The sequence below is a fragment of the Pseudorasbora parva genome, chromosome 6 (genome assembly GCF_024679245.1).
Source record: "Pseudorasbora parva isolate DD20220531a chromosome 6, ASM2467924v1, whole genome shotgun sequence".
NCBI classification, from domain to species: Eukaryota; Metazoa; Chordata; class Actinopteri; order Cypriniformes; family Gobionidae; genus Pseudorasbora; species Pseudorasbora parva.
In genome coordinates, this window is record NC_090177.1 from 29,823,851 (window position 1) to 29,848,434 (window position 24,584).

General features: G+C 41.4%; 3 protein-coding genes and 1 long non-coding RNA gene across 5 annotated transcripts in view; 3 read left to right on the forward strand and 1 right to left on the reverse strand.

Moving 5' to 3' along the window:
* Positions 1-3,910, forward strand: part of slc16a7 (solute carrier family 16 member 7) — a 219,435-nt gene extending 215,525 nt beyond the window's left edge. The window contains exons 4-5 of the mRNA XM_067446620.1: positions 2,676-3,512; positions 3,593-3,910. Coding sequence (XP_067302721.1) covers positions 2,676-3,512; positions 3,593-3,837 — 1,082 coding nt within the window. The 3' untranslated portion in view covers positions 3,838-3,910. The remainder of the gene's footprint in view (positions 1-2,675; positions 3,513-3,592) is intronic.
* Positions 3,911-4,401: 491 nt separating this feature from the next.
* Positions 4,402-17,988, reverse strand: si:ch211-220i18.4 (SRSF protein kinase 3). 2 transcript variants are annotated; one of them, XM_067447339.1, is made up of 12 exons: positions 17,752-17,988; positions 17,252-17,352; positions 16,887-16,995; positions 16,689-16,776; positions 16,520-16,607; positions 10,093-10,199; positions 7,658-7,826; positions 7,458-7,525; positions 7,205-7,312; positions 5,530-5,599; positions 5,356-5,448; positions 4,402-5,256 (listed from the first exon to the last, which is right to left on the reverse strand). In XM_067447339.1, exons 1-12 carry the CDS (start codon positions 17,850-17,852, stop codon positions 5,072-5,074), a joined length of 1,287 nt encoding a protein of 428 aa, XP_067303440.1. In that variant the 5' UTR covers positions 17,853-17,988; the 3' UTR covers positions 4,402-5,071. The 2 variants fall into 2 exon arrangements, with proteins under 2 accessions (XP_067303440.1, XP_067303441.1); XM_067447340.1 differs by lacking the exon at positions 5,530-5,599.
* LOC137079372 (uncharacterized) lies at positions 7,899-9,701 on the forward strand. Its single transcript, XR_010905479.1, has 4 exons — positions 7,899-8,317; positions 8,686-8,728; positions 8,836-8,900; positions 9,444-9,701. It is a non-coding gene; the product is annotated as an uncharacterized lncRNA (long non-coding RNA).
* A 1,826-nt stretch (positions 17,989-19,814) lies between the features above and the next one.
* Positions 19,815-22,505, forward strand: LOC137079507 (mucin-1-like). Its single transcript, XM_067447459.1, has one exon. The coding sequence runs from the start codon at positions 19,815-19,817 to the stop codon at positions 22,503-22,505; it is 2,691 nt and encodes an 896-aa protein (XP_067303560.1).
* The last annotated feature ends 2,079 nt before the right edge of the window (positions 22,506-24,584 follow it).

Consider the following 24,584-nt stretch of genomic DNA (forward strand, 5'->3'; position numbering starts at 1 on the left):
AATTCAAAATGGCGGAAAAATTTGCATACCGGAAATGAAATCGGAGATATACGTTTTGTTCGTCATGGTCTCAGCTTTCCAATGATATAAGACACTTGACCCTTAGGAGCAACGGTTTAGGAGTTATGAGCCCTTTCGCGCTTTTGGTTGCTATAGCGCCACCTATGGGCCAATCTGGCTCATAATTTGATAACCTCTCCTCGATTTTTGGACTACCTGTTGACAAAGTTTGAAGTCTCTAGCATTTACGGTTTGGTCTGCACGATCGCTTTTACGGCAGAAGAATAATAATAATAATAATAATAATAAAAATCAATACAATTACAATAGGGTTTCAGCACTTCGTGCTTGAACCCCTAATAATAATAAAAATCAGCACAAATACAATAGGTGTTCAGCACTTCGTGCTTGAACCCCTAAAAATCAGTACAATTACAATAGGGTTTCAGCATTTCATGCTTGAACCCCTAATAATAAAAATCGGTACAATTACAATAGGGTTTCAGCATTTCATGCTTGAACCCCTAAAAATCAGCACAAATACAATAGGTGTTCAGCACTTCGTGCTTGAACCCCTAATAATAATAAAAATCAGTACAATTACAATAGGGTTTCAGCACTTCGTGCTTGAACCCCTAATAATAATAATAAAAATCAGTACAATTACAATAGGGTTTCAGCACTTCGTGCTTGAACCCCTAATAATAATAATAATAAAAATCAGTACAATTACAATAGGGTTTCAGCACTTCGTGCTTGAACCCCTAATAATAATAATAATAATATATATATATATATATATATATATATATATATATATATATATATATATATATATATATATATATATATATATATATATATATATATATATATATATATATATATATATATATATTGATCTGCCATTCATGTCTTTAATGTAGACACTCTCCTCATATGTTTGCACTTTAAATATAATAATGCATTAAAAAGTTAATGGCCAAACGAATCAATACAAAAGATCACAATGCTGCTGCAGGTGAATTTAATGTGGACAACACCAACACTGAATAAATATCTTTTTGTCAGGCTAAATACTGATAATTGATCACTCAAACCCTGTTATCTAAACCTCTCTACTTATTTGTCGGACTTGCACATCTGTCATATTTGTAGGTTTTTAACACTTTTTTATCTGCGTTTGTAGATCTAATCGAAATCACGTCAAACTCGCAATGGGTTGTGGACAATATCAGTGGTTAGAGTATGCGTCGATCTGTACTTTGAATTCTGACCGGAAATAGTAAACCATCCGGGTATCTTTGGCATACTCTTTTCAACATACTACGATTTGGGACATACTAATTCTTATTTCGAATACTATTTAGTATGGATAGTAGGTGAATTGGGACACAGTGATGGTTCTACTACACCTTAATTTGAGTCTAGCTGTGTTTGATTATACTGATTGGACTTGATTAGGAAAGTCACACAACTGTCTATATAAGATCTTACAGCTCACAGTGCACGTCAGAGCAAATGAGAATCATGAGGTCAAAGGAACTGCCTGAAGAGCTCAGAGACAGAATTATGGCAAGGCACAGATCTGGCCAAGATTACAAAAACAGAAAAATTGAGAAAAGTGGAGAAAAATATCACCTGTGCAATACCGTCCCAACAGTGAAGCATGGTGGTGGCAGCATCATGCTGTGGGGATGTTTTTCAGCTGCAGGGACAGGACGACAATCGAGGGAAAGATGAATGCGGCAAAGTACAGGATGAAAACCTTCTCCAGAGTGCTCAAGACCTCAGACTGGGCCGAAGGTTAAGCTTCCAACAAGACAATGACCCGAACCACACAGCTAAATAATGAAGTAATGGCTTCACAACAACCCTGTGACTGTTTCTGAATAGCCCAGCCAGTGCTGACTTAAATCCAATTGAGCATCTCTGATGAGACCTGAAAAAGGCTGTCCACAACATTTAGTATCCAACCTGACAGAACTGGAGAGGATATGAAAGGAGGAATGGCAGAGGATCCCCAAATCCCCAAAAAACTTTTTGCATCTTTCCTAAAAAGACTCATGGCTGTATTCGATCAAAAGGGTGCTTCTACTAAATACTGAGCAAAGGGTCTGAATATTTAGGACCATGTGATATTTCAGTTTTTTTGTAAATAAATCTGCAAAAACGTCAACAATTCTGTGTTTTTTCTGTTAATATGGGGTGCTCTGTGTACATTAATGAGCTGCAAATAGCTGCAAAATAACAAAGAGTGTAAAATTTAATGGGGTCTGAATACTCTCTCTCTCTCTCTCTCTCTCTCTCTCTCTATATATATATATATATATATATATATATATATATATATATATAAATATATATATATATATATATATATATATATATATATATATATATATATATATATATATATATATATATATAAAGTTTAAAAGTTCTGCATTTATTTAAAATCTATAAATGTATTAATATATTAATATAAATAAATGTCTTTACTTTCACTTTTTTATCAATTTAATGCAGCCTTGCTAAAAAAAGTGAGCATTATGGAGCATGTAAAGTCCTCACAGATCAGTACATTTACTTTAAGTACTTTTATTGGAGTAATATGTCATCAGGTTATGTACTTTGTTAAATGTTAACTCTTTGGCACTGCTTTTGTTTTATAGGCTTTGGCTTATCTTTTAACCTTCAACCAGCTCTTACGATAATCGGCAAATACTTCCTTGTGAAAAGGCCAATTGCAAATGGCTTGGTAATGGCGGGAAGCCCAGTGTTACTTTCCACCCTAGCTCCCCTCAACCAGTTTCTCTTTGACCATTTTGGATGGCGAGGAAGCTTCCTCATCCTTGGAGGAGTCACGTTCAACTGCTGCGTAGCTGGATCCCTTATGCGACCCATCAAGATAAAAATAAAACCATCAGTGTGCCAAACCCCTGATGAAAATGACATAGGGGAGCTGGACGTCACCTCTCAGACAGCTGGACAAACCAAGTCCAAGCAGTCAGGCTGTGCTGCAAAGGTCACCCAGTTCATTGATGTATCCCTCTTCAAGCACAGAGGCTTCCTCATCTATCTGGTAGGAAATGTGCTCATGTTCTTTGGATTTTTTTCCCCAGTGGTCTTCCTGGCACCATATGCCAAGCATCAGGGGATAGACGATTACTCCGCAGCATTCCTGCTCTCCATATTTGCTCTAGTGGACATGTTTGCACGTCCAGGAACGGGGCTGGTCGCCAACACCAGATGGATTAGGCCCAAGATCCAGTATTTCTTCAGCTTGGCTGTGATTTATAATGGCCTTTGCCATCTGATGTGCCCGCTCTTACCAGGTTACACAGGCCTGGTGGTGTACGCTGTGTTTTTTGGAATGGCTTTTGGAATGGTGAGTGCTCTTCTTTTCGAGGTACTCATGGATTTGGTGGGAGCCCAGCGGTTCTCCAGTGCGGTTGGGCTTGTTACCATCATAGAGTGTGGGCCTGTCCTGCTGGGACCACCAATCGCTGGTGAGTCTTCACTGTTATACTGTATCTTTCCATGATATATAGTTCAGGAAGTGTATTAAAAGGTTTTTTCCCCCCCTTAGGTTTACTGGTTGACATCTTCATGGACTATAAATACATGTACTTTGCTTGTGGTATGATAATGTTGGTTGGCGGTATCTTCCTCCTCATCATGAACTATTACAACTACAGATGGTTGGAAAAGGAAAAGAAACAGAGAAAGGTAGACAAGCTACAGATTGGCTCAGCTAAAGAGCTTACTGCCATGGAGAAGGCCAAAGACAATGAGGAAGAGGAAGCAGCAGGCTTAACCTGCAAAGATTCCTGAATCTGTCTTCTTTTGTTAGAATCTATCTGTCTGTCTGTCCTCAAAGTTGCATGTTTATAAATTTATAAATGAGTTCTTGTTGGCATTTTTGTCTGTTTTTGTAATGTGTTGTTAAGATTGATGGCTTTATTTTTAAACGTTTCATTCAATAATATTGCATCAATAAATTATAAAACTGGGGCGTCACTGGGGCGGTACCCTAAGGTACAAAACCGAAAAGGAACTAATATGCAGGTACTACTATGTACCTTTTAAGGTATGTAACATTTAGTGGTGAGTAAGGTACAAAGATGTATCTTTTCACTTTTGTGAAAAGTTAGTTTCGACATGTCGATTACCAAAACAAATGGCCTGAGCAAATGATCCGTCATAGTCAGGGATGCTCCGATATGAACATTCTGGCTGATATCGATAACCAGTCATTCTTTGTATTTGAAAGGCAATAACCGATATGTTGGTCAATATATCTTCTAAATCCAAAATAATAATAATAAAAAATCTTGATTACAAAATAAAAGGCTCACTATTAAAACCCATGACCCAAGCACAAAATTATAACTTTATTGACAGACTTGCGCTGCATGTTGCACTTAACTATATTTTCTTTTTTGAAGTAATTTCAATCATATTTCAAGCATTTCAAAACCATCATGGTGAACAATCTCAGCTGAAGGAAATAATCCATTATTTATCGGCTATAATATTTCGGCCACATTTTCTTTTCAGGCTGATAAAAAATAACATGTAAAAGTAACATATATCGGCTGATACCGATATGGTGGCCGATATATATATTGTGCATCTCTAGTCATGGTCATCATAGTGTTTTAATCTGTGATGCAAGCACAGAAGTACTACTGGGTTTATTTAAGAGTGGAATGTATGTACCAGACATTTTAACATATTTCACAGATAGACATTTGATATAACACCTGTGATGTTCATGCATGTTACAGATCCAGCCATTTTTATTTAAAGAGACAGTTCACACAAATATGAACATTCTGTTATCATTTACTGTGTTCCAAAGAGGAAAGAAAGTCCTATAGTTTTGGAACAACACAAGAATAAATAAATGATGACTGAATTTTCTTTTTTGGGTGAAATCCTTATTTAAGCCCCATTTTGAAATATAGGAGCATGACCTTTTCATTCGGCAGGCAGGGACATGGACAGATAATCTTATGGAGACCTAGTGCACAATACAATTTCAAGTATAAGAAGCCAGAAAGGCTCACAGTTTTAGCCAGGGATGTTTGAGACACTGAGCTGCTGTGGCCCTCCGCTCTGGCAGGAAGTCCAACATGTGCAAAAGGAAATCAGAGAAAAGCGATGCCTCTCTGAGGAGGAAGTGATATTTCTCCACAAGCACTTCATACAGCCCCCATGGACGGAGGACAGCAATTCGCTGCAGGTCACCTGTGCAACAACGGACATAAGTAAAACAAATTACTATTTCATTAAACTGATGAGTTTGTCACACTAAGATAAATTGGCAAAGACTAGTGTTGTACTCACCTTTGCGGTTGAAAAACTCAGATGAATATTTCCCAGACAAAGCAACGGACACTGGGATTTTACCCAGGAGCTCAATAATATGAGCCAGATGGTCTGAAACAAATAGAAACAATCAACACTACAAATCTACACTTTTATAATAAAAATATTGAGGGTGGCTTTTAAATGGCTCACCTTCCTCTAAGGAGAAATTCTGCCCTGCTTTGGGTTCAAATAAGGAATCACCGGTAACAAGCTCAAATGCCTGGTGCATAATGATATTAAGAAATAATTCATAATACACAAAAAAGGACTTTTAATTATATAATTATAATATTAGTTTTTTATATAATTTGATCTTTCTAATGTAGCAAAAATGCAGCAAATAATTTAAATAATCAACACATTTTTCCTTAAATATGGCATAAAACTACAAAAGAGAAGACAATAATCAAACAACATGATCAATGCATGTTGACAGCTTTTGGATGAAATTTGGCAATGTTTAAAGTGTACTGGTATTGTGTGCGCATGCTATGGTGAGTTAAACCACTATACCCTTTTGAAACTCTGCGTTCAGACTGCAGGCAAATGTGGCCCAATTTTTTGCTCATATGTTAGCAGCAAACCAGATGGAGTCTTATCTTTTCGATTCTGATTTGGGCCACTTCCAATAAGTGCTACTAAAACCAAAAGAGGTCAGATGTTTTGCAATGTGACCTCGTTCTGAGCAGTCGTATCAGAATTCATGAAAGTTTTACGTTACTCTAGATCAACATTTGTCACAATTCTGCGTGGATGGGGGGTCACTCTAAATATTTTATATGCTGTGGTATCTGGCATCAAGATTTTAGCAGCATAGCCTTTAAGTCCTGTAAGTTGCGAGGTGGGGCCTCCATGGATTGGACTTGTTTGTTCAACACATTCAACAGATTTTTCTTCCGGGTGTCTCAAACGATTGCTCAGTGTCGTGCTCCTCAAACCATTCCTGAAGCATTTGTGTATGTGTGTGTGTGTGTGTGTGGGGGGGGAGATAAATAAATCCTCACATAGACCCATAGTAGTAATACTTTTAATTTGTACCTGTGCTCTGCCTGTATAACAACTTAACAAGTAGGAAATATACATAAATTCAGTTTGCACTGCATGAGTTATGAATTATATATAGATTAATCCTGATTAAAGATACTGAAGTTATTTAGTCAAGAGCAGAGCATATTTAGTGAGCAATTACTTTTGTTCTTTAAATTGTCATTATAAGTGGTTACTGTCACTTAAAAAGATCTTCCGCTGTCGCACATGATGCGGATGTGAGATGCTGAAGTCGCAGTTACAAAACTTACGAAACGCGTGACTGTCCCCCACCCTGCTCCTCTTCAGAAAAAATAAATTCGCTGTCCCATTGATCACGGTATTTACATGAGGGTTTTTTACGTGCCTACTGTTGGCACTTTCAGGGGTAGAGGTGTCTAGCTGTATACGTATAAATCTTGTACCGTATCAGCGTTTTGTCCACACGGATCCGGCGTTTTGGAAGCATGAATCCGACATTTGGTATCTGAAACCGGGTCCCAGCCACATTCGTTGTGTTTAAAACATACAATTTGCTTCAAATGATTATTTATATACGTAAATATACACTACTTTAAATGCTCAGTGTGTACATTTTAGCGGCATCTAGCGGATAGCTTGCGAATTGCAACAGCCCACTGCTCCCCCCTCCCTTTTCGAAGCACATAGAGAAGCTACGGTGGCAGACACTGGACAAAGATCTGAGCATTAAATCAGAATTGAGCACTAAGGCTTGCAGTGTGAATGTAGCCAAATTTTCTTCTTTTTCATTGAACACTGTCTTCCGCTGCAGACTCACCAAGCAGGCAACACTCCAGATGTCAGCTGGAGGGCCATATTCAGTGCCTAGAAGAACCTCCAGAGAGCGATACTGTCGGGTCTGGATCTCCTGACAGAAGTGTTTGTACTATAACAACAAGAAAATTGCTTAGGTAATCTAATCAGGGGTAAACATCAATTGATTTGCTCTAATTACGGATTCAGTGCATCAATAGTATCCTTTCACAAGACTAGGCTTTAGAAAAGCATTATATGAATTCAATGTGTCGCACCACCCAACATGAGCTGCCAAGGTCTGCAATCTTCACCGTTATATTATCCAAGTTTCCAGGTTTTCCAGCTGCGCCCACATGAAAAAAGAAGAGGATGTCAGCCTTTTCGCTAAATCCATGTGGTTTAACATAAATATTAGGCTACATTTATTAAAGTGATGCACTGTAATGACTTACTTTACGTTTAATGATATTCTTACCTGGATCCTGGAGTATTGTGGTTTTAATAGCTGAAGTGTGCATTTGTAGCGCGCCCCCTGTTGGATGAGGAGGAGACTGCGGTGTCAGACACAGCAGTATGTTCTCAGGCTTGATGTCTGTGTGAATGATCTTACAGTGGCGGTGAAGATACTCCAGACCTTCAAGCACCTGCGACAGACACAGTTTTCAGGTCTTATGCTGATTTGTATGGTCTTTAAAATAGAATTAAATTCTACACTGTAAAAAATTACTGTAAAAATACGGGACATTTTGTACAGTAATTTACCGTTCTTCATTAATACAGCTGAATACTGTAAATGAGGCAGAATTTGACGAGCAAATGAATAACGGCAAGCTACTGTTCAGTTTTACGGGATAATACAGTATTTTTTATATTATAGTCACATGCTTGAGTCTGCTCACAACTCATAGGAAAATCAGGAAGCATCACATCTCATCAACAGGCGTGCAACCAAAAAGGATTACCATAACATTTAAGGTTTAACATTACATTACTTTAATATTTTATTGTGAGAAAAGAAGAATGAGAAGAGGATTAAATTAAGGAAGAATTTTTGCTCCGATTGTGACCCTGCCAGCACACATCAGACGACGGTGCATCACCAGCATGTGGCTTTTCACTTCACCAATTTATCAAGGTAAATGCAAACTGAAAAAAAAGTGTTCTTTTGTAACTGACTTGATTTATTATCGAATCTACATCAGGTATTGTTTTTTTGTTTTAAATGTGAAAAAATTACTAAAGCAAATTACTAAATTACTCACTAAAGCAATGAGACTAGCAGTCACTGCTGGCTGCCTCTGTTTTAGTCCTAGCATTCGTTGAGAGATTAAAGATTGTCTGTGTTAAAATGGTAAGATTATTTTGTTGTGTAGGTCTGTGGATTGTAGTATAAAAATGCTAATGTGCAACATATGTGGTAAGACCCGCAGCAATGTCATAGTTTTTTGCTGAATGCAAAGTGTGGTATCCCCGAGTACATAATGCATTTTTCTATGTTTTCAGCCATCAAGTGTCACACATAGAGGCAATGATACTCCGTGCTGATGTGAGTTTTGCTTAGTATTCCACTTGTTTAGTATTTACTTCATGCCTATTGTGACTGTATACACATTTTCATTTCACTACATAGGCCACCATTTTTCTGTTCTACAGATATCTGCCACTGCAGCAGATGCTGAGCACACCCTGACCCTCCCTGCGTCCACTGATACTGCTAGGTAAGTGTCACAGGCAAGCATGGAGTATAAAACAATAAAACAGAATAAAACATACTCTCTAGTTGTTCTTTTTCTGTATTCTAAGAATATTTTAAAGAATGTTGGTAACCAGACAGTTGACAGTAGCTATTGACTTCTATTGTATTTTTTGTTTCTACTATGATAGTCATTTGGGTCTGTCAACTGTCTGGTTACCATCATTCTTTAAAAAATCTTCTTTTCTGTTGAACAGAAGAAAATAACTCATACAGGTTTGGAACAACATGAGGATGAGTAAATCATAACAACATTTTAATTTTGGGGTGAACTATCCCTTTAATACTGCTGACAAAGTTATAAAGTGCTGTCTACATTACTCTAAGATACTCAGGTCTCTTAATGCCTCAGATCAAACGTAAACTAAATTTGATGCAAATACTGTCATAATGTCAACAACCTAGAATATTAAGGCCTATATTTGAATGCAGTGTGTTTATGTCTAAAGTGCAATTAATATTTACTTACCTCACTAATATATTATATTTCTGTGTAATTATATTGTAGATGCTCTATTTGTGTGAACCCCAAGAGAGGAACAAAAGCCAGCCAGGCAAAGGTGGTGTCCAAGCAGACAGGGACGCATGTGCATGAAAAAGGCAACAACTGTGAATCTTTAGTCACCGTCTTAAAAAACTCATGGAGTGGGGCAAAGTCACAGCATTATGTTCTGTTCAGCCTAGCCTCACTGGTGAAGCAGAAATATTGTCATTCTATGAATGGATTTTATGTTATTAGCTTTAATAAAAGCATGTTTTAAAGTTATCTTTTGTCTGAGCCATTTGTTTGCCAGCAATTTTTAGTGTTTTTTGTTTTAAAATGTAAATTATACATCATCAGTTTCTTGTAGTGTTGCAATATAAATATCACATTTGATAGTACTTTAATAAATGTTATAGTATTAAACCATTTATGAAAATTACAGCAGGAACACTAAAATAACATTATAACGGGAGGGAAACACCTGACAGTATTATACTGTACAGACTATATTTTCTACAGCACAGTACTGTAATATTTTTTACAGTATTTAACTGTTGTTTCAGATTACAGTAGGTCCACTGTAAAATTACAGCATTCTACAGGTCACGTAGCTGCCTGCAATCTACTGTAAATTAACAGGGAATTTTTTTACAGTGTACACACAGTGTCTCACCTGAGTAATGACGTGTTTAACACAGATGAGAGAGAGACCCGGACTACCAAAACACACCTGCCAACAGCGCAAGTTTGGTCCCAGCAGCTCCAACACCAAACAAATATCTACATAGTAGTCAAGAATTGACTAACAATTCTCGCTGTATTTTATAAATATGAAGTATACCTATATGATAACTTTCCCACAGAACAGAATTTATACAGGCCTATGGTCTTTAAATTTGATTGGGTGAGTGACGTTCCAAGAGTGCTTATGACTTACCACATGTGGTCACATTTTCTCACTGAAATTTCACAGCTGAAAAACTTTCGTTTCAACAGGAATATACACGATCAAGAGTTTCATTTAAGGGCGAAAAGTTCCCCATGTTAATTTTTTCCCCCCATTTGGTGTTCATTTTGACCAACATAAATCTGCTTGGTTTAGAAGTGACATGTGTGCTTCATATATTGCTAAACTATTGAAAATGTACCTTTTTACCCTTGAAATTTGGCTGAAATGTCACAAATGTACACTATATTGTCAAAAGTTTTGGGACATCTGCTTTACATGCAGATGAACTTTGATGACATCCCATTCCTAATCCATAGGGTTTAATATGGAGTTGGCCCACCCTTTGCAGCTATAACAGCTTCAACTCTTCTGGGAAGGCTTTCCGCAAGGTTTAGGAGAGTGTTTATGGGAATTTTTGACCATTCCTCTTGAAGCGCATTTGTGAGGTCAGGCACTGATGCTGGACGAGAAGGCCTGGGTGTCAGGGCCTGGGTGTCAGTTCTGCCCTGGCAGCCTTGTCTGTGTTGTCTTTGACCCTGTCCCAAATGGCACCCTAAACCCTCACAGTCTTCCTCTGAGTCCGCACTTTCACAACGTAATGCCACTTCGACTGCCGGGAAGAAGCCGGCTGCGTAACCCGCACCAGTGCGGACTCGGCAAATGTGCGGATTGAGGGCGCATATCGACTTCAAAGGAGGCACTCGCGAGAACCCTTCTAAGACCTAAAATGACAAATGGGACACCCTGCAGTCTCGTGGACTTAACGGACACGCGCACGCAGTGGCCATTGTAAGTCCACAAGACCGAAAGTACACATGAAGTGTGCCATTTGGGACAGGGCCATTGTTTAATGTTTCTATGTTCATGTTGTGTCTTATCACATGGATCTGTCTGTCTTTGTGTTTGTCATGTGTTCCTCTTGTCCTACCTCCTTGTTTGCTGTTACCAACGCCCCCTTGTTTAGTGTGGTCTTGTCCTTGTTTCACTAATTCTGTTAACCTGATCCTCATGTGCTCTGGTCCCTTATATTGTGCTACCTTCCCTCATGTCCTTGCTGGTTCGTTGCATTTGTGCGCGTTTGCTTAGTGTGTGCAAGTCTCTAGCTTCTTGTCAAGTCTGTTCTAGATTTAGTGTCTCTTATTTTTCTAGCTTTTGATTTATTTCAGTTTTTTCTTTGTTCCAGAATTTTTTGTCTAGTCTAGTAGTCAAAGTCTTTATTTTGCTCGATTTCTCCGGGCTTTATTTTGGTAGTTCACCCTAGCCTTAAGGCGGCAACATACTCCGGAAGAACAGAGAAAAAAGTTCTCGCTTCCAGGGCTGCAAGAACAAAATTACGTCATTTTGTTCTCACAGCCCTGGTTCGGGAGTTCTGGCAGCTTGTTCTCGACACATCGCCTGAGCAGAACTTTTTGAGCACAACTCGCGTTTTCCTCTAGTAAAGCTTGGAACATAATCTGCAAGAACAAAGAAATTGGTTCGTTTTCTCAAGGTGGCAAAAACAAGAACAAAGTTCGTTGTGGCCAGTACATTCCATACTTCACGAGAAAAGCAGGTGCCGATCATCTGCGTTCCTCCGCATTAACCTGCCCACTTTAAATGTCTGACAAATCACACAATAGTTCTCGGACATCCGCAAGAAAAAAGTTCTGCTCAGACGATGTGTCAAGAACAAGCTGCGAGAACTCCCAATCCAGGGCTGCCGAACAAAATGCCGTAATTTTGTTCTCGCAGCCCTGGGAGCAAGAAGTTTTTTCTCTGTTCTTGCAGAGTATGTTTGCAGGAACAAAGATATTTGTTTGTTTTCTCGAGGTGGCAAGAACAAGAATAAAGTTTGTTCTTGCCAGTACATTCCATACTTCACAAGAAACAACCGCAAGAAAAAAGTTCTGCTCAGGCAATGTGTTGAGAACAAGCTGCGAGAACTCCCGAACAAGAGCTGCGAGACCGATTACGTCATTTTGTTCTCGCAGCCCTGGTACGGGAGTTCTCGCAGCTTGTTCTCGACACATCGCCTGAGCAGAACTTTTTTATAGATTTAATGTGGCGTGGTTAATGCGGAGAAACACAGATGATCGGCACCTGCTTTTTTCTTGAAGTATGGAATGTACTGGCCAGAACAAACTTTGTTCTTGTTCTTGCCACCTTGAGAAAATGAACAAATTTCTCTGTTCTTGTGGAGTATGTTGAAGCCTTTATTGTTTAGTTTTCTTGGTTTTGCTAGCTTTGCCTCTTATTTTATTTGTCTCCAGTTTTCCCCTTTTTATTTTTAGTTCGGTCATTTTTAGAGATTGGTTTTGTTTTATTTTTCCTCTTTTGCTAGCCCCAGTTATTTTTTAGATTTGTTTAGTTAGTTGTTAGTTTTGTTATTTCTCGTTGTCTTCTCTAAACTCTTGTTGGTTCCTGCCCGAGGTTTCCCTGGCTGCTGTCTCCGCTGCCTGAGAGTGAACATCTAGCCTCAGATTCCTTGTGTTCTTGCCGGGATTTTTCCACCATTGCCCTGCCTGGTGTTGCCTCCCAAGCTGTCGTCAAGTTCGTTGTCTCCCCAGACTGGTCTCAGTGGTCATCCTCCCCGCCTGCCATCATGGTGTCTGTCCCCTGCCCTGCTCTTTGAACTGTCACTCATCCACTACCCTCTTGTGCCTTGTTGAACTGTCCTGTCAATAAACTGTCTTTTTGGTTGATTCTGTGTCTGGGTCCTCCTCCATGTTAGAATACCTGACACTGGGCCCTCATTTATCAAAGGTGTGTTGATAAATGCGTGCGTAAGAACAGTTTTATGCAAAGTGTGGGATCTAACTTGTACTTATACATATAAATGTGTGGAAATAAAAGCACACTTCTGAGCATGCTTATGCAAAGAAGTGGTAGAATAGTGACACTACACATAAAAAGCATTTAAGAATGTCACACTATGCATTAAGCAATTGGCATATGTCCCGTGTTTCCTTTAATTATAAAACACTCAATTTATATATGTTTTTAGTTTTAAACACAATGCATAATTGGTGTCAATCCCAATAAAACCTAGCTGTGACAAATGTTGGATGCAATTATTTCCAACCTACATCGGTTCCCTTACCAAAATCCTCAACAAGCCAAAATAAAATAGGGCTTTCATGCTATCACCAGATTCCCAAACATAACTGGAGCCATTGACTGCACCCACATCGCCATAAAAGCACCATCAACCAACAAATGTAATGATGTAAATAGAAAAGAATTTAATTCTGTTAACGTGCAAATCGTTTGTGATGCAAATTTTTTGTTGTTAAATGTCATTACGCGACTCATTCTGTGTTTGTGAAGTTTGTTTTCTTTGCTCCCCTTTGCTATTATTGCGGTAAGGAAAAAACACAATCACGTATTTTTTAAAGGGTGTTGTCACCAAATATGGTTCTTTGGAGGCATTTCCGAATGCTAATGACGATGAACGTGAATGAGCATGGTACTTACGCACATGCAGGATTTATCAACAATGATTGCTTACTCATGTGCGTAAGAATGGTCAAGTTCTTCCACACCAAACTTGCTCATCTATGTCTTTATACATCTTGCTTTGTGCACTGGTGTGCAGTCATGTTGGAATAGGAAGGGACCATACCCAAACTGTTCCCACAAAGTTGGGAGCATTAAATTGTCCAAAATGTCTTGGTATGCTGAAGCATTAAGAGTTCCTTTACTAAGGGCCCAAGCCCAACCCCAACCCCTGAAAAACAACCCCAAACCAAACTCCACCAAACCTTACACAATGCAGTCAGGCAAGAAATGTTCTCCTGGTAACCGCCAAACCCTGAAGTGTCCATTAGATTGCGATGCGTGATTTGTCACTCTAGAGAACACGTCTCCACTGCTCTAGAGTCCAGTGCCGGCATGCTTTACCACTGCATCTGAGGGTTTGCACTGCACTTGGTGATGTAAGGTTTGGATGCAACTGCTCAGTCATGGAAATCCATTCCATTAACCCATTCCTCTCTGCACACTGTTCTTGAGCTAATCTGAAGGCCATACGAAGTTGGAAGCTCTGTAGCGATTGACTTTGGAGAAAGTTGGGGACTTCTGCACGTCTCATTTGCTGACTGCGCTCTGTGATTTTACATGGCTTACCACTTTGTGGCTGAATTGCTATTGTTCCCAATTGCTTCCACTTTAACACCACTAACAGATGACCATGGGATATTTAGTAGTGAGGAAATTTCATGAATGGACTTATTGCACAAGTGGCAACCTATTATGGTACCATACTTGAATTCACTGAGCTCCTGAGAGCGACCCATTCTTTCACAAATGTTTGTAGAAGCGTCTGCATGCCTAGTACTTGATTTAATACACCTGTGGCCATGGAAGTGAATGGAACGCCTGAATTCAATGATTTGGAGGGTACTGTTTTCACTGATTTGGAGGATTCCCAATACTTTTGACAATATAATATATGTGATTGCACCTATATGTTAGTGTATGTTGGGGATTTTTAAAGGGGGGGGGGGGGGTGTCAGTTTAAGTCAATCTCATGTCAATCTTGAGTACCTATAGAGTAGTATTGCATCCTTTATATCTCCGAAAAGTCTTTAGTTTTATTATATTTATAAAAGAAATATGGGCTGTACCGAGTGTTTCTGGAAAAAACAGAGTGCTGGAGGCGTATCGTGTGGGCGGAGCTAAAGAATGACGAGCGCGCAAAGCGGTGACGTCCTCAAGCGTGGAGAAACCCATGGCTATCGATCTCAGCTAATAGAGATATGATCCAGAATCATTCGGAGGCTGAAATAAATTTAATAGGAGAAACGGAAACAGCAGGACGTCCGTCTCTGTGGTATGTACTGTATTTAGTGGCCTGTCAACATTTGTGTGTCTTTACTCGCAGTTTATGAGGACATGATTCGGTTTATAGACTATTGTATGCGACTAAACCTTAGCAGTAGCAAAACGGTTTTGCACGTCAGACTAGTGTAATGTTATACATAGAACAACAATAGAGTCCGTTAGCGCATTTGAATGACGAAGCACGCGATCGTGTCGTTTACTGATGTTTACTCTCGTGACGATAGCCAACAGCATAGACATTTGAAGCAGTTTTACTCACCGGCTGCTTCCAAAGCAGGACCGAACCTTTATCACTGGGACTGCTCCGTCAAAAACACACTTCTTTGGTATGATTTGGTAAAGTCCTGACAGCATTGACCGGTGGAGATCCACTTTGCGACGCGACTGAAGTGATGTTGTGAAGCTTCCCGTCATTTCTGCGTTCAAATCGGTTCAAATGCAGCGCTGCCTTCCCGGAATGCTGTGCTGAAGCGTTGAAGTCGCTTGATGTCACCCATAGGAATAAAGTGGAGCGCGGCGCTGAGTGTTTATGGGCGTGCATTTCCTCTCTCGCTCTAGTAACGCGCGCGCGCACCCTTCCGGGAGAAGAGCCCGTACGGCCCATACAAGGACCTTCCGCTCTATTAACGTCAAGCCGAGCCATACTCGAAAAAAACTCTCCGAAACTTGTGAGAAACCGGAAGGAGTATTTTTAACACAGAAATACTCCATCAAATGTCCAACATTAGTTTTTGAAACTTTGTCTTTGTTTAGGATGGGAATCCAAGTCTTTAACAGTGTAAAAAGCTCAGTATGCATTAAACCGCATTTCACCCCCCCCCTTTAACACCTGAAAGTTACATTTGCTAGTAATGGCGACACAAGTTTAATGTCTCATTTGAATCATTCACCCAATTTGTTCAAACACACTGATTAATTTAGGAACGACACAAAGGAATGTGCTTACTCATAACCAGAACTTTAACCAGCTATAACTTCTGACATTTTGAAAATGTAGACAACATTTCTATGTAACGTTCCCATAATGTGTGCAAAATCATCAACTGGAATGTTATTCTATTCTATTCTATTAATTAATAGTCCCTCGGGCAAACGAGATATCGGGCAAACTTGGGGTCTGTCGTGTTCGAGACATAAGAGTTTGGCTGCAAACCTCAGAGGGAATTTTGAACAGCTATAACTTCGGACATTTTGAACATTCAGAGAACGTTAAAAAATTATGTTTCATAACTTAATGAGAACATTAGCAAAAAAGTTCTTAGAAGTTAGAACATGTTTTGTTAGATGATGTGGTGCTTCATTTCACATACATTATTTTAAGAAAGGATACGGATCCCGTTTACACCAGCTATCTTAAACTCATCCAGTAATTGCACAATATGTCTTTTAAGAGGGTTACGGGCTGTGGGACCACTGGCCTGGAGGGAGAGAAGAGGTGTACATGCACACAGTGAAAGAGAAACAGACAACCAGAGAGAGAAAGAGCGAGAGACACTCACACATCGCAGTAATGTCAGTTCATCTTGGCCAGCCTGAGTGAATCCAGCTCCGCTCTTTAATACCTTTACTGCCACATGCCGGCCTGACCTGCAAAACCATGAACATGAGCACTTAAGAACCTTAACAACACAAACTCTTACATGCTTCAGTACAGGGGAACACATAGATACTGTGGTGCAAACACAAAGTTCCAGTACCTGAGGTCAACGCAGAGCCATACAGTAGAGAAATAACCCCAACCCAGCTTTGACAGAACTTTGTATCTCTTATTAAACACATCTCCCGCCGTGACTGGGTGATACCCACCTATAGAGAGATATCAATTAACTCTTTTCATTTCTGCTTTTAAGTCTTTTTAAGTAAGATGGCTTTAAAACCATCTAACATGAAATTATAAATAATAAATAAAATGATGAAATTAAATAAGATAAAAAAACAATTAAATTAAATTAAATTAAATTAAATTAAATTAAATTAAATTAAATTAAATTAAATTAAATTAAATTAAATTAAATTAAATTAAATTAAATTAAATTAAATTAAATTAAATTAAATTAAATACCGTAGCAGTAATCTTTTGGATCTTCATGTTCCTCTGTGTAATCCGGTTCAAGATGTTCATAATTTAGTGTTTTCAGTTTGTAGTCCATAGCTGCATGAGACCTGCATTAGAACCCAAAAACACATATATTATCATCTTCATAAATGCATATTCAGCATAATCACAAACACACACACACACACACACACACACACACACACACACACACACACACACACACACACACACACACACACACACACACACACACACACACACACACACACACACACACACACACACACACACACACACACACACAAACACACACACAATGCGAGTAGCGAGTCCTTAATCTTTGCAAATGTGTTTGAAAACATATTGAGTATCCTGTGAGTATAAATAATTTAACGGTTGCTGATGTAATGGAGCATAGACAAAAAGACTAAATCTGTGTGGTGTATTCTTAGACAACCATAAATGTCCAGTACAGCTCTTCTATCCAGACACATTTGGCTCACCAAGGGTCAGATAAGCCAGCACCGCATTTAGATCTCAACACCCGTGAGAGCTGTGGGAGTTTACAGCAGGATCTCTGAACCGTGACCTGAAAATATATCATGCCACTTTCTGTCTGTCACTCATGTCACACAGGATTTTGGAGGGCAATGTGAGGGACACATTCCCAGAGTCAAGCAAACTGTTTAGCTTGACTGATAAGGAAAGACATTTTACTGACACATGCAAAGAATTAACAAATTAACGAATTATAAAGAACTGAATGGTATAACTGCATTAATGTACTTTAAAAAAAAATCCATTAAAAATATTTTACAAGTTGCACAATAGATGGTGCCTTCAAGTGTGGACTACTAAAAATGTAATCATTTAATTTAAATGGTTATTTTTATTGTTCCATATTTTATTTTTAATTTCTGATTTTAAGTTGGATAGATAAAGCAGAACTCTAATCACTTCCAGACAGACAGTAATTGTTTTAAGACTTTTCCAGTAAAAAAAATAAAAAATAATAATAATAATTCCCCCAAGCTCAAGGACACTTTACAGGCAGTAACAGAATAGACATATGTAGTATATTGTTTTTAATATAATATAATATTTATTATAATATATATTTATATATTATTTACAAAGTATGCAAATAACTTACAACAACATTCTGAATATAATTATTTTGATGTATGTGTTTAATCAGTGTAGGGGACAGCAGCATAATTTATCTCAACTACAGAAATATTGTTATTAATCTAAATGTGTCATCATGTCCTTAAACCGGCACTCAAAACAATTAGGGTCAATTAGGTGGATGTTCTCAAATGATCAAAGGTTGTACATGTTCTGCAGTCTGAGAAACACTGTTATAGACCAAATAAGAATGAAACCATCATGTGAAACTCTCAGCTAATATAAATCACATACTATATATAAAACTACATAACTCATCTAATTATAAAGCATTCGTTTTCGTTATATATAGGGATTCATTTCTGCCTGCACCAATTGGCCAGTACAGTCTTCCTGTCCTGAAGCCCAGGGTTCACAGTCATAAAATTGCAGTCAAACTCTCTCATTGAAACTTTTTTTGAATGAGACTTACTATGACTATCATAGGCCATAGACTGAATCTCAGACCCAAAAGCAACAACACAAGGAGCAGCTCAGATTTTACATATTTTTGTGAATGCCTTTACACTTAAATAAATCCAGAAGCATGCAGAGTACTCACGATTTGTTGTGGATTGTATCGGTCGTGTTTGTTTGCATGATTTCATCAGAGGTCTAAAGCTGCTTATAGTTTACCCGCTGGTTTTATGATGGGGAAACTTCCTCTAAACCCCCCACAACCCACTCACTTTCTTCACCTTCTCTCTCTCTCTCTCTCTCTCTCTCTCTCTCTCTCTCTCTCTCTCTCTCTCTCTCTCTCTCTCTCTCTCTCTCTCTCTCTCTCTCTCTCTCTCTCTCTCTCTCTCTCATATATTTCTGAGGAGACAGGTTGTTGCTCATTTTAACTTAAGCATAGGCACAACAAACTTTTTGACACTGCAGAAAAAACACTGACAGCAAAAACGGACAGATTGAATGAAATTAACTGCTAAAGGATAATTTATGACAATAATAAAGTAAATAGTAAATATTGTGCAGTGTTTAGAATATCATGTAAAAAAAGATTATACTTACACTTGGCATTCTCTATAAAAAACACTCTATAGTATTCACAAAAACGTGAATGTCTGCAGCCAGGCCCTATTGGAGCAGTCTGGAGCAAAAGTTGCTGTGGTTTCTGTGCATTATCTTTCATGCAGTGCTGAAAATACCCAACAGTCAGCTGGAGAACAGGGAGAGAGAAACAGCAGCTGTCTGCGGTTTATATGAGCCTGTTAACACTTACTACTGACATGACGAAGCCATGAATGAGCTTGAGTGATAAGTACAGAAATAAGATGATTTATACTAGGTGGAAAAATGAGGAATGAGAGAGCAATATAATAATTTACATTTACAATTTAAATATTACAAAAACAAAATTAAAACAATACAAACTAAAACACAGCCTTATCACATCATGGCCGCCACACCAGAGCCTCATCACATCATGACCGCCACACCAGAGCCTCATCACATCATGACCACCACACCAGAGCCTCATCACATTATGGTCCCCACACCAGAGCCTCATCACATCATGACCGCCACACCAGAGCCTCATCACATCATGGTCCCCACACCAGAGCCTCATCACATCATGACCGCCACACCAGAGCCTCATCACATCATGACCGCCACACCAGAGCCTCATCACATCATGACCGCCACACCAGAGCCTCATCACATCATGACCGCCACACCAGAGCCTCATCACATCATGACCGCCACACCAGAGCCTCATCACATCATGACCCCCACACCAGAGCCTCATCACATCATGGTCTCCACACCAGAGCCTCATCACATCATGTCCGCCACAACAGAGCCTCATCACATCATGTCCGCCACACCAGAGCCTCATCACATCATGCTCCCCACACCAGAGCCTCATCACATCATGACCACCACACCAGAGCCTCATCACATCATGACCACCACACCAGAGCCTCATCGCATCATGACTGCCACACCAGAGCCTCATCACATCATGGTCCCCACACCAGAGCCTCATCACATCATGGTCAACACACCAGAGCCTCATCACATCATGGTCGCCACACCAGAGCCTCATCACATCATGACCGCCACAACAGAGCCTCATCACATCATGGTCCCCACACCAGAGCCTCATCACATCATGGTCCCCACACCAGAGCCTCATCACATCATGACCGCCACACCAGAGCCTCATCACATCATGGTCACCACACCAGAGCCTCATCACATCATGCTCCCCACACCAGAGCCTCATCACATCATGACCGCCACACCAGAGCCTCATCACATCATGGTCCCCACACCAGAGCCTCATCACATCATGGTCACCACACCAGAGCCTCATCACATCATGGTCGCCACACCAGAGCCTCATCACATCATGACCGCCACAACAGAGCCTCATCACATCATGGTCACCACACCAGAGCCTCATCACATCATGGTCCCCACACCAGAGCCTCATCACATCATGGTCACCACACCAGAGCCTCATCACATCATGACCCCCACACCAGAGCCTCATCACATCATGGTCTCCACACCAGAGCCTCATCACATCATGTCCGCCACACCAGAGCCTCATCACATCATGTCCGCCACACCAGAGCCTCATCACATCATGCTCCCCACACCAGAGCCTCATCGCATCATGACTGCCACACCAGAGCCTCATCACATCATGGTCCCCACACCAGAGCCTCATCACATCATGGTCACCACACCAGAGCCTCATCACATCATGGTCCCCACACCAGAGCCTCATCACATCATGGTCACCACACCAGAGCCTCATCACATCATGGTCGCCACACCAGAGCCTCATCACATCATGGTCCCCACACCAGAGCCTCATCACATCATGGTCACCACACCAGAGCCTCATCACATCATGGTCCCCACACCAGAGCCTCATCACATCATGGTCACCACACCAGAGCCTCATCACATCATGGTCACCACACCAGAGCCTCATCACATCATGGTCCCCACACCAAAGCCTCATCACATCATGGTCCCCACACCAGAGCCTCATCACATCATGGTCGACACACCAGAGCCTTATCACATCATGGTCCCCACACCAGAGCCTCATCACATTATGGTCCCCACACCAGAGCCTCATCACATCATGGTCCCCACACCAGAGCCTCATCACATCATGGTCCCCACACCAGAGCCTCATCACATCATGGTCAACACACCAGAGCCTTATCACATCATGGCTGCCACACCAGAGCCTCAACACATCATGACCACCACACCAGAGCCTCATCACATTATGGTCCCCACACCAGAGCCTCATCACATCATGGTCAACACATCAGAGCCTCAACACATCATGGTCCCCTCACCAGAGCCTCATCACATCATGGTCGCCACACCAGAGCCTCATCACATCATGGTCACCACACCAGAGCCTCATCACATCATGGTCCCCACACCAAAGCCTCATCACATCATGGTCCCCACACCAGAGCCTCATCACATCATGGTCGACACACCAGAGCCTTATCACATCATGGTCCCCACACCAGAGCCTCATCACATTATGGTCCCCACACCAGAGCCTCATCACATCATGGTCCCCACACCAGAGCCTCATCACATCATGGTCCCCACACCAGAGCCTCATCACATCATGGTCAACACACCAGAGCCTTATCACATCATGGCTGCCACACCAGAGCCTCAACACATCATGACCACCACACCAGAGCCTCATCACATTATGGTCCCCACACCAGAGCCTCATCACATCATGGTCAACACATCAGAGCCTCAACACATCATGGTCCCCTCACCAGAGCCTCATCACATCATGGTCAACACACCAGAGCCTCATCACATCATGGCTGCCACACCAGAGCCTCATCACATCATGGCTGCCACACCAGAGCCTCATCACATTATGGTCCCCACACCAGAGCCTCAACACATCATGGTCCCCACACCAGAGCCTCATCACATCATGGTCAACACACCAGAGCCTCATCACATCATGGCTGCCACACCAGAGCCTCATCACATTATGGTCCCCACACCAGAGCCTCATGGACTGCATTTATATAACAGACCAATTCATACACCGACAGCGTTGTCAGCCATGTAAGGCACCATCCAGCTCATCAGAGCACTGGGGTTAGGTGTCTTGCTCATGGACACCCCTACACTTGGTCAGGTGGAACCGGGGATCAAACCACCATCCTTCTGGTTTGTAGACAATTTACATGAACCACTGAGCCATTGCCGCCCATGTCATGGCTGCCATGTTGCGTGGCAGCAATGTTAAACATCAAAGTATCGTGTTCAAGCCAAACACACATAATTGTCTTGTCATTGTCTTATCAAGACCAGGATGGTCTTCTCATTGGATCATTGTGTTCATTACTTTAAGATGTGTCTTTTTATGTCATTAGTCCTTCTGTATATTTAGCCTTCATTTCCCTATCTCGAGGGAACTTCGAGCTGCGTCGAAACGCTAGGGGATGCCTCTGCATACCATGTCATGAAGCACTTGTGTAATCAGTCCAATAGCGCGACGAAACGTCACGGGCGGGTGACGTCATCGACCAGGAAGCTATAAAGCACAACTGGACCAAACAGTCACTAGCTTCTGTGCCTTCACAAAGCGCTCTGTGTGATATTGTATGTCCATTTATTGTGAGTGTATCAGAAAAAGAGAAAAGAGAATGTCCAGTCAGTTCAGGCGATGTGTTACTCCCTGCCCTCGTTACATCACGGGTGGGGATACACACGACCTGTGTGTAATGTGTTTGGGGCTTGAGCATGCCCAGTCAGCTCTCGAGGGGGTTGGCTGCGAGCATTGCGAGAGTCTCCCAATGCGAACACTGAGATCACGCCGGGCACTCTTCGAGGAGAGTGCTTTGGCTCGCGGTCCTCAGGGCTTGGGTCCCGCTGTTGCCGAGGCGCATCGAAGGCTCGCGTCTTGGGGATCGCAGTTAGATCTAGTGGCGGGGTTAGAGACGGGTGATCCCCTATCTCTGCCCTTACCCGCTGGATCTCAAGCCTCAGCTCGTGAGTTGGAAGCACGCTCTGCGGTTTCTTCCGCTCGCGCTGAGGCACAAGATCAGCTGCAGCACTCCAGTTCCGAGGAACTTGATGTTGTAAGCATAAATGAAACTGACGAGTTACTTCCACCATTACACACGCACGCACAGGAGGAGCTAATGGAGGTTGTCACTCGCGCCGTTGCCAGATTAAGCTTAGACTGGCCGGCCGAGCGCTCTGAGTCACATAAGCATACAAGCAGGCTAGATGAGAGATTTTTACCATCATACACACAACCTCCTAGGCGGGGCTTGCCATTTTTCCTGGACCTCCACATCTACACATTTAACCCGTCCACATCTGAATATTTGAATATAAGCGGGTTGAAGGCTCATGGTTATGCGGCGATGCCGCGGGTGGAAGAGACGCTCACGAGCTATCTCTCCCCCGAGTCAGCATCGTTGCTGCAAGCCCCGCAGCTGCGTGGTGTACTCAGGCGTACTCGGCAGCAGGGCAGGCGGCCGCCTGTCTACATACGGTGGCCGTACTGCAGGCTTATCAAGCTGATTTATTGGGGGATATTAATGAAGAGACCGAAGAAGTGGGGAGAGAAACAATCGCCGAAATTAGGCGGGTTAATTCAAAATGCTCACGATAAAACAGATCGTGTGTTCCCCGTTCTGGCCGGGCCGAGTATGGCTCCCAGACATCATGTCTCTCCTAGAAGGTCCTCCCTGGGAAATCCCAGTCAGGAGGGATCTTCTTTCGCAGGCCGGGGGGTCAGTACTGCACCCGCGCCCGGAACTGTGGAAACTGTGGGCTTGGCCCCTGAGGGGGCCCAGTTCATAAACACGGGTTTATCGACTGAGGTGATAGAGACCATGTTGCACTCCAGAGCACCATCCACAAGGAGACTTTACGCACTCAAATGGAGAGTTTTTGTCGCCTGGTGTACGTACCAGACTTTGGACCCTGTTAACTGCCCGGTCGGTTCAGTTCCTGAGTTCCTACAAGAAAAATTCTCTGCAGGGTTATCCCTGTTGACTCTGAAAGTATATGTGTCGGCGATATCTGCTTATCATAATCCATTAGATAATGCATCATTAGGGAGACACCCGTGGGTCACGCGTTTCCTCCGTGGTACCTTGAGGCTCAGACCTGCGTCAGGCTCGAGGGTGAC

Coding starts and splice junctions, on each gene's coding strand:
- si:ch211-220i18.4 (XM_067447339.1), bottom strand. CDS start 17,852: ATGATATATTTTCAGGTCACGGTTCAGAGATCCTGCTGTAAACTCCCA. Junction 17,353..17,751: donor GCTGGCTTATCTGACCCTTG/GTGAGCCAAATG, acceptor GTTCTAATGCAG/GTCTCATGCAGCTATGGACT. Junction 5,257..5,355: donor TGAGTTTTTCAACCGCAAAG/GTGAGTACAACA, acceptor GTTGTTGCACAG/GTGACCTGCAGCGAATTGCT.
- LOC137079507 (XM_067447459.1), top strand. CDS start 19,815: ATGGCCGCCACACCAGAGCCTCATCACATCATGACCGCCACACCAGAG.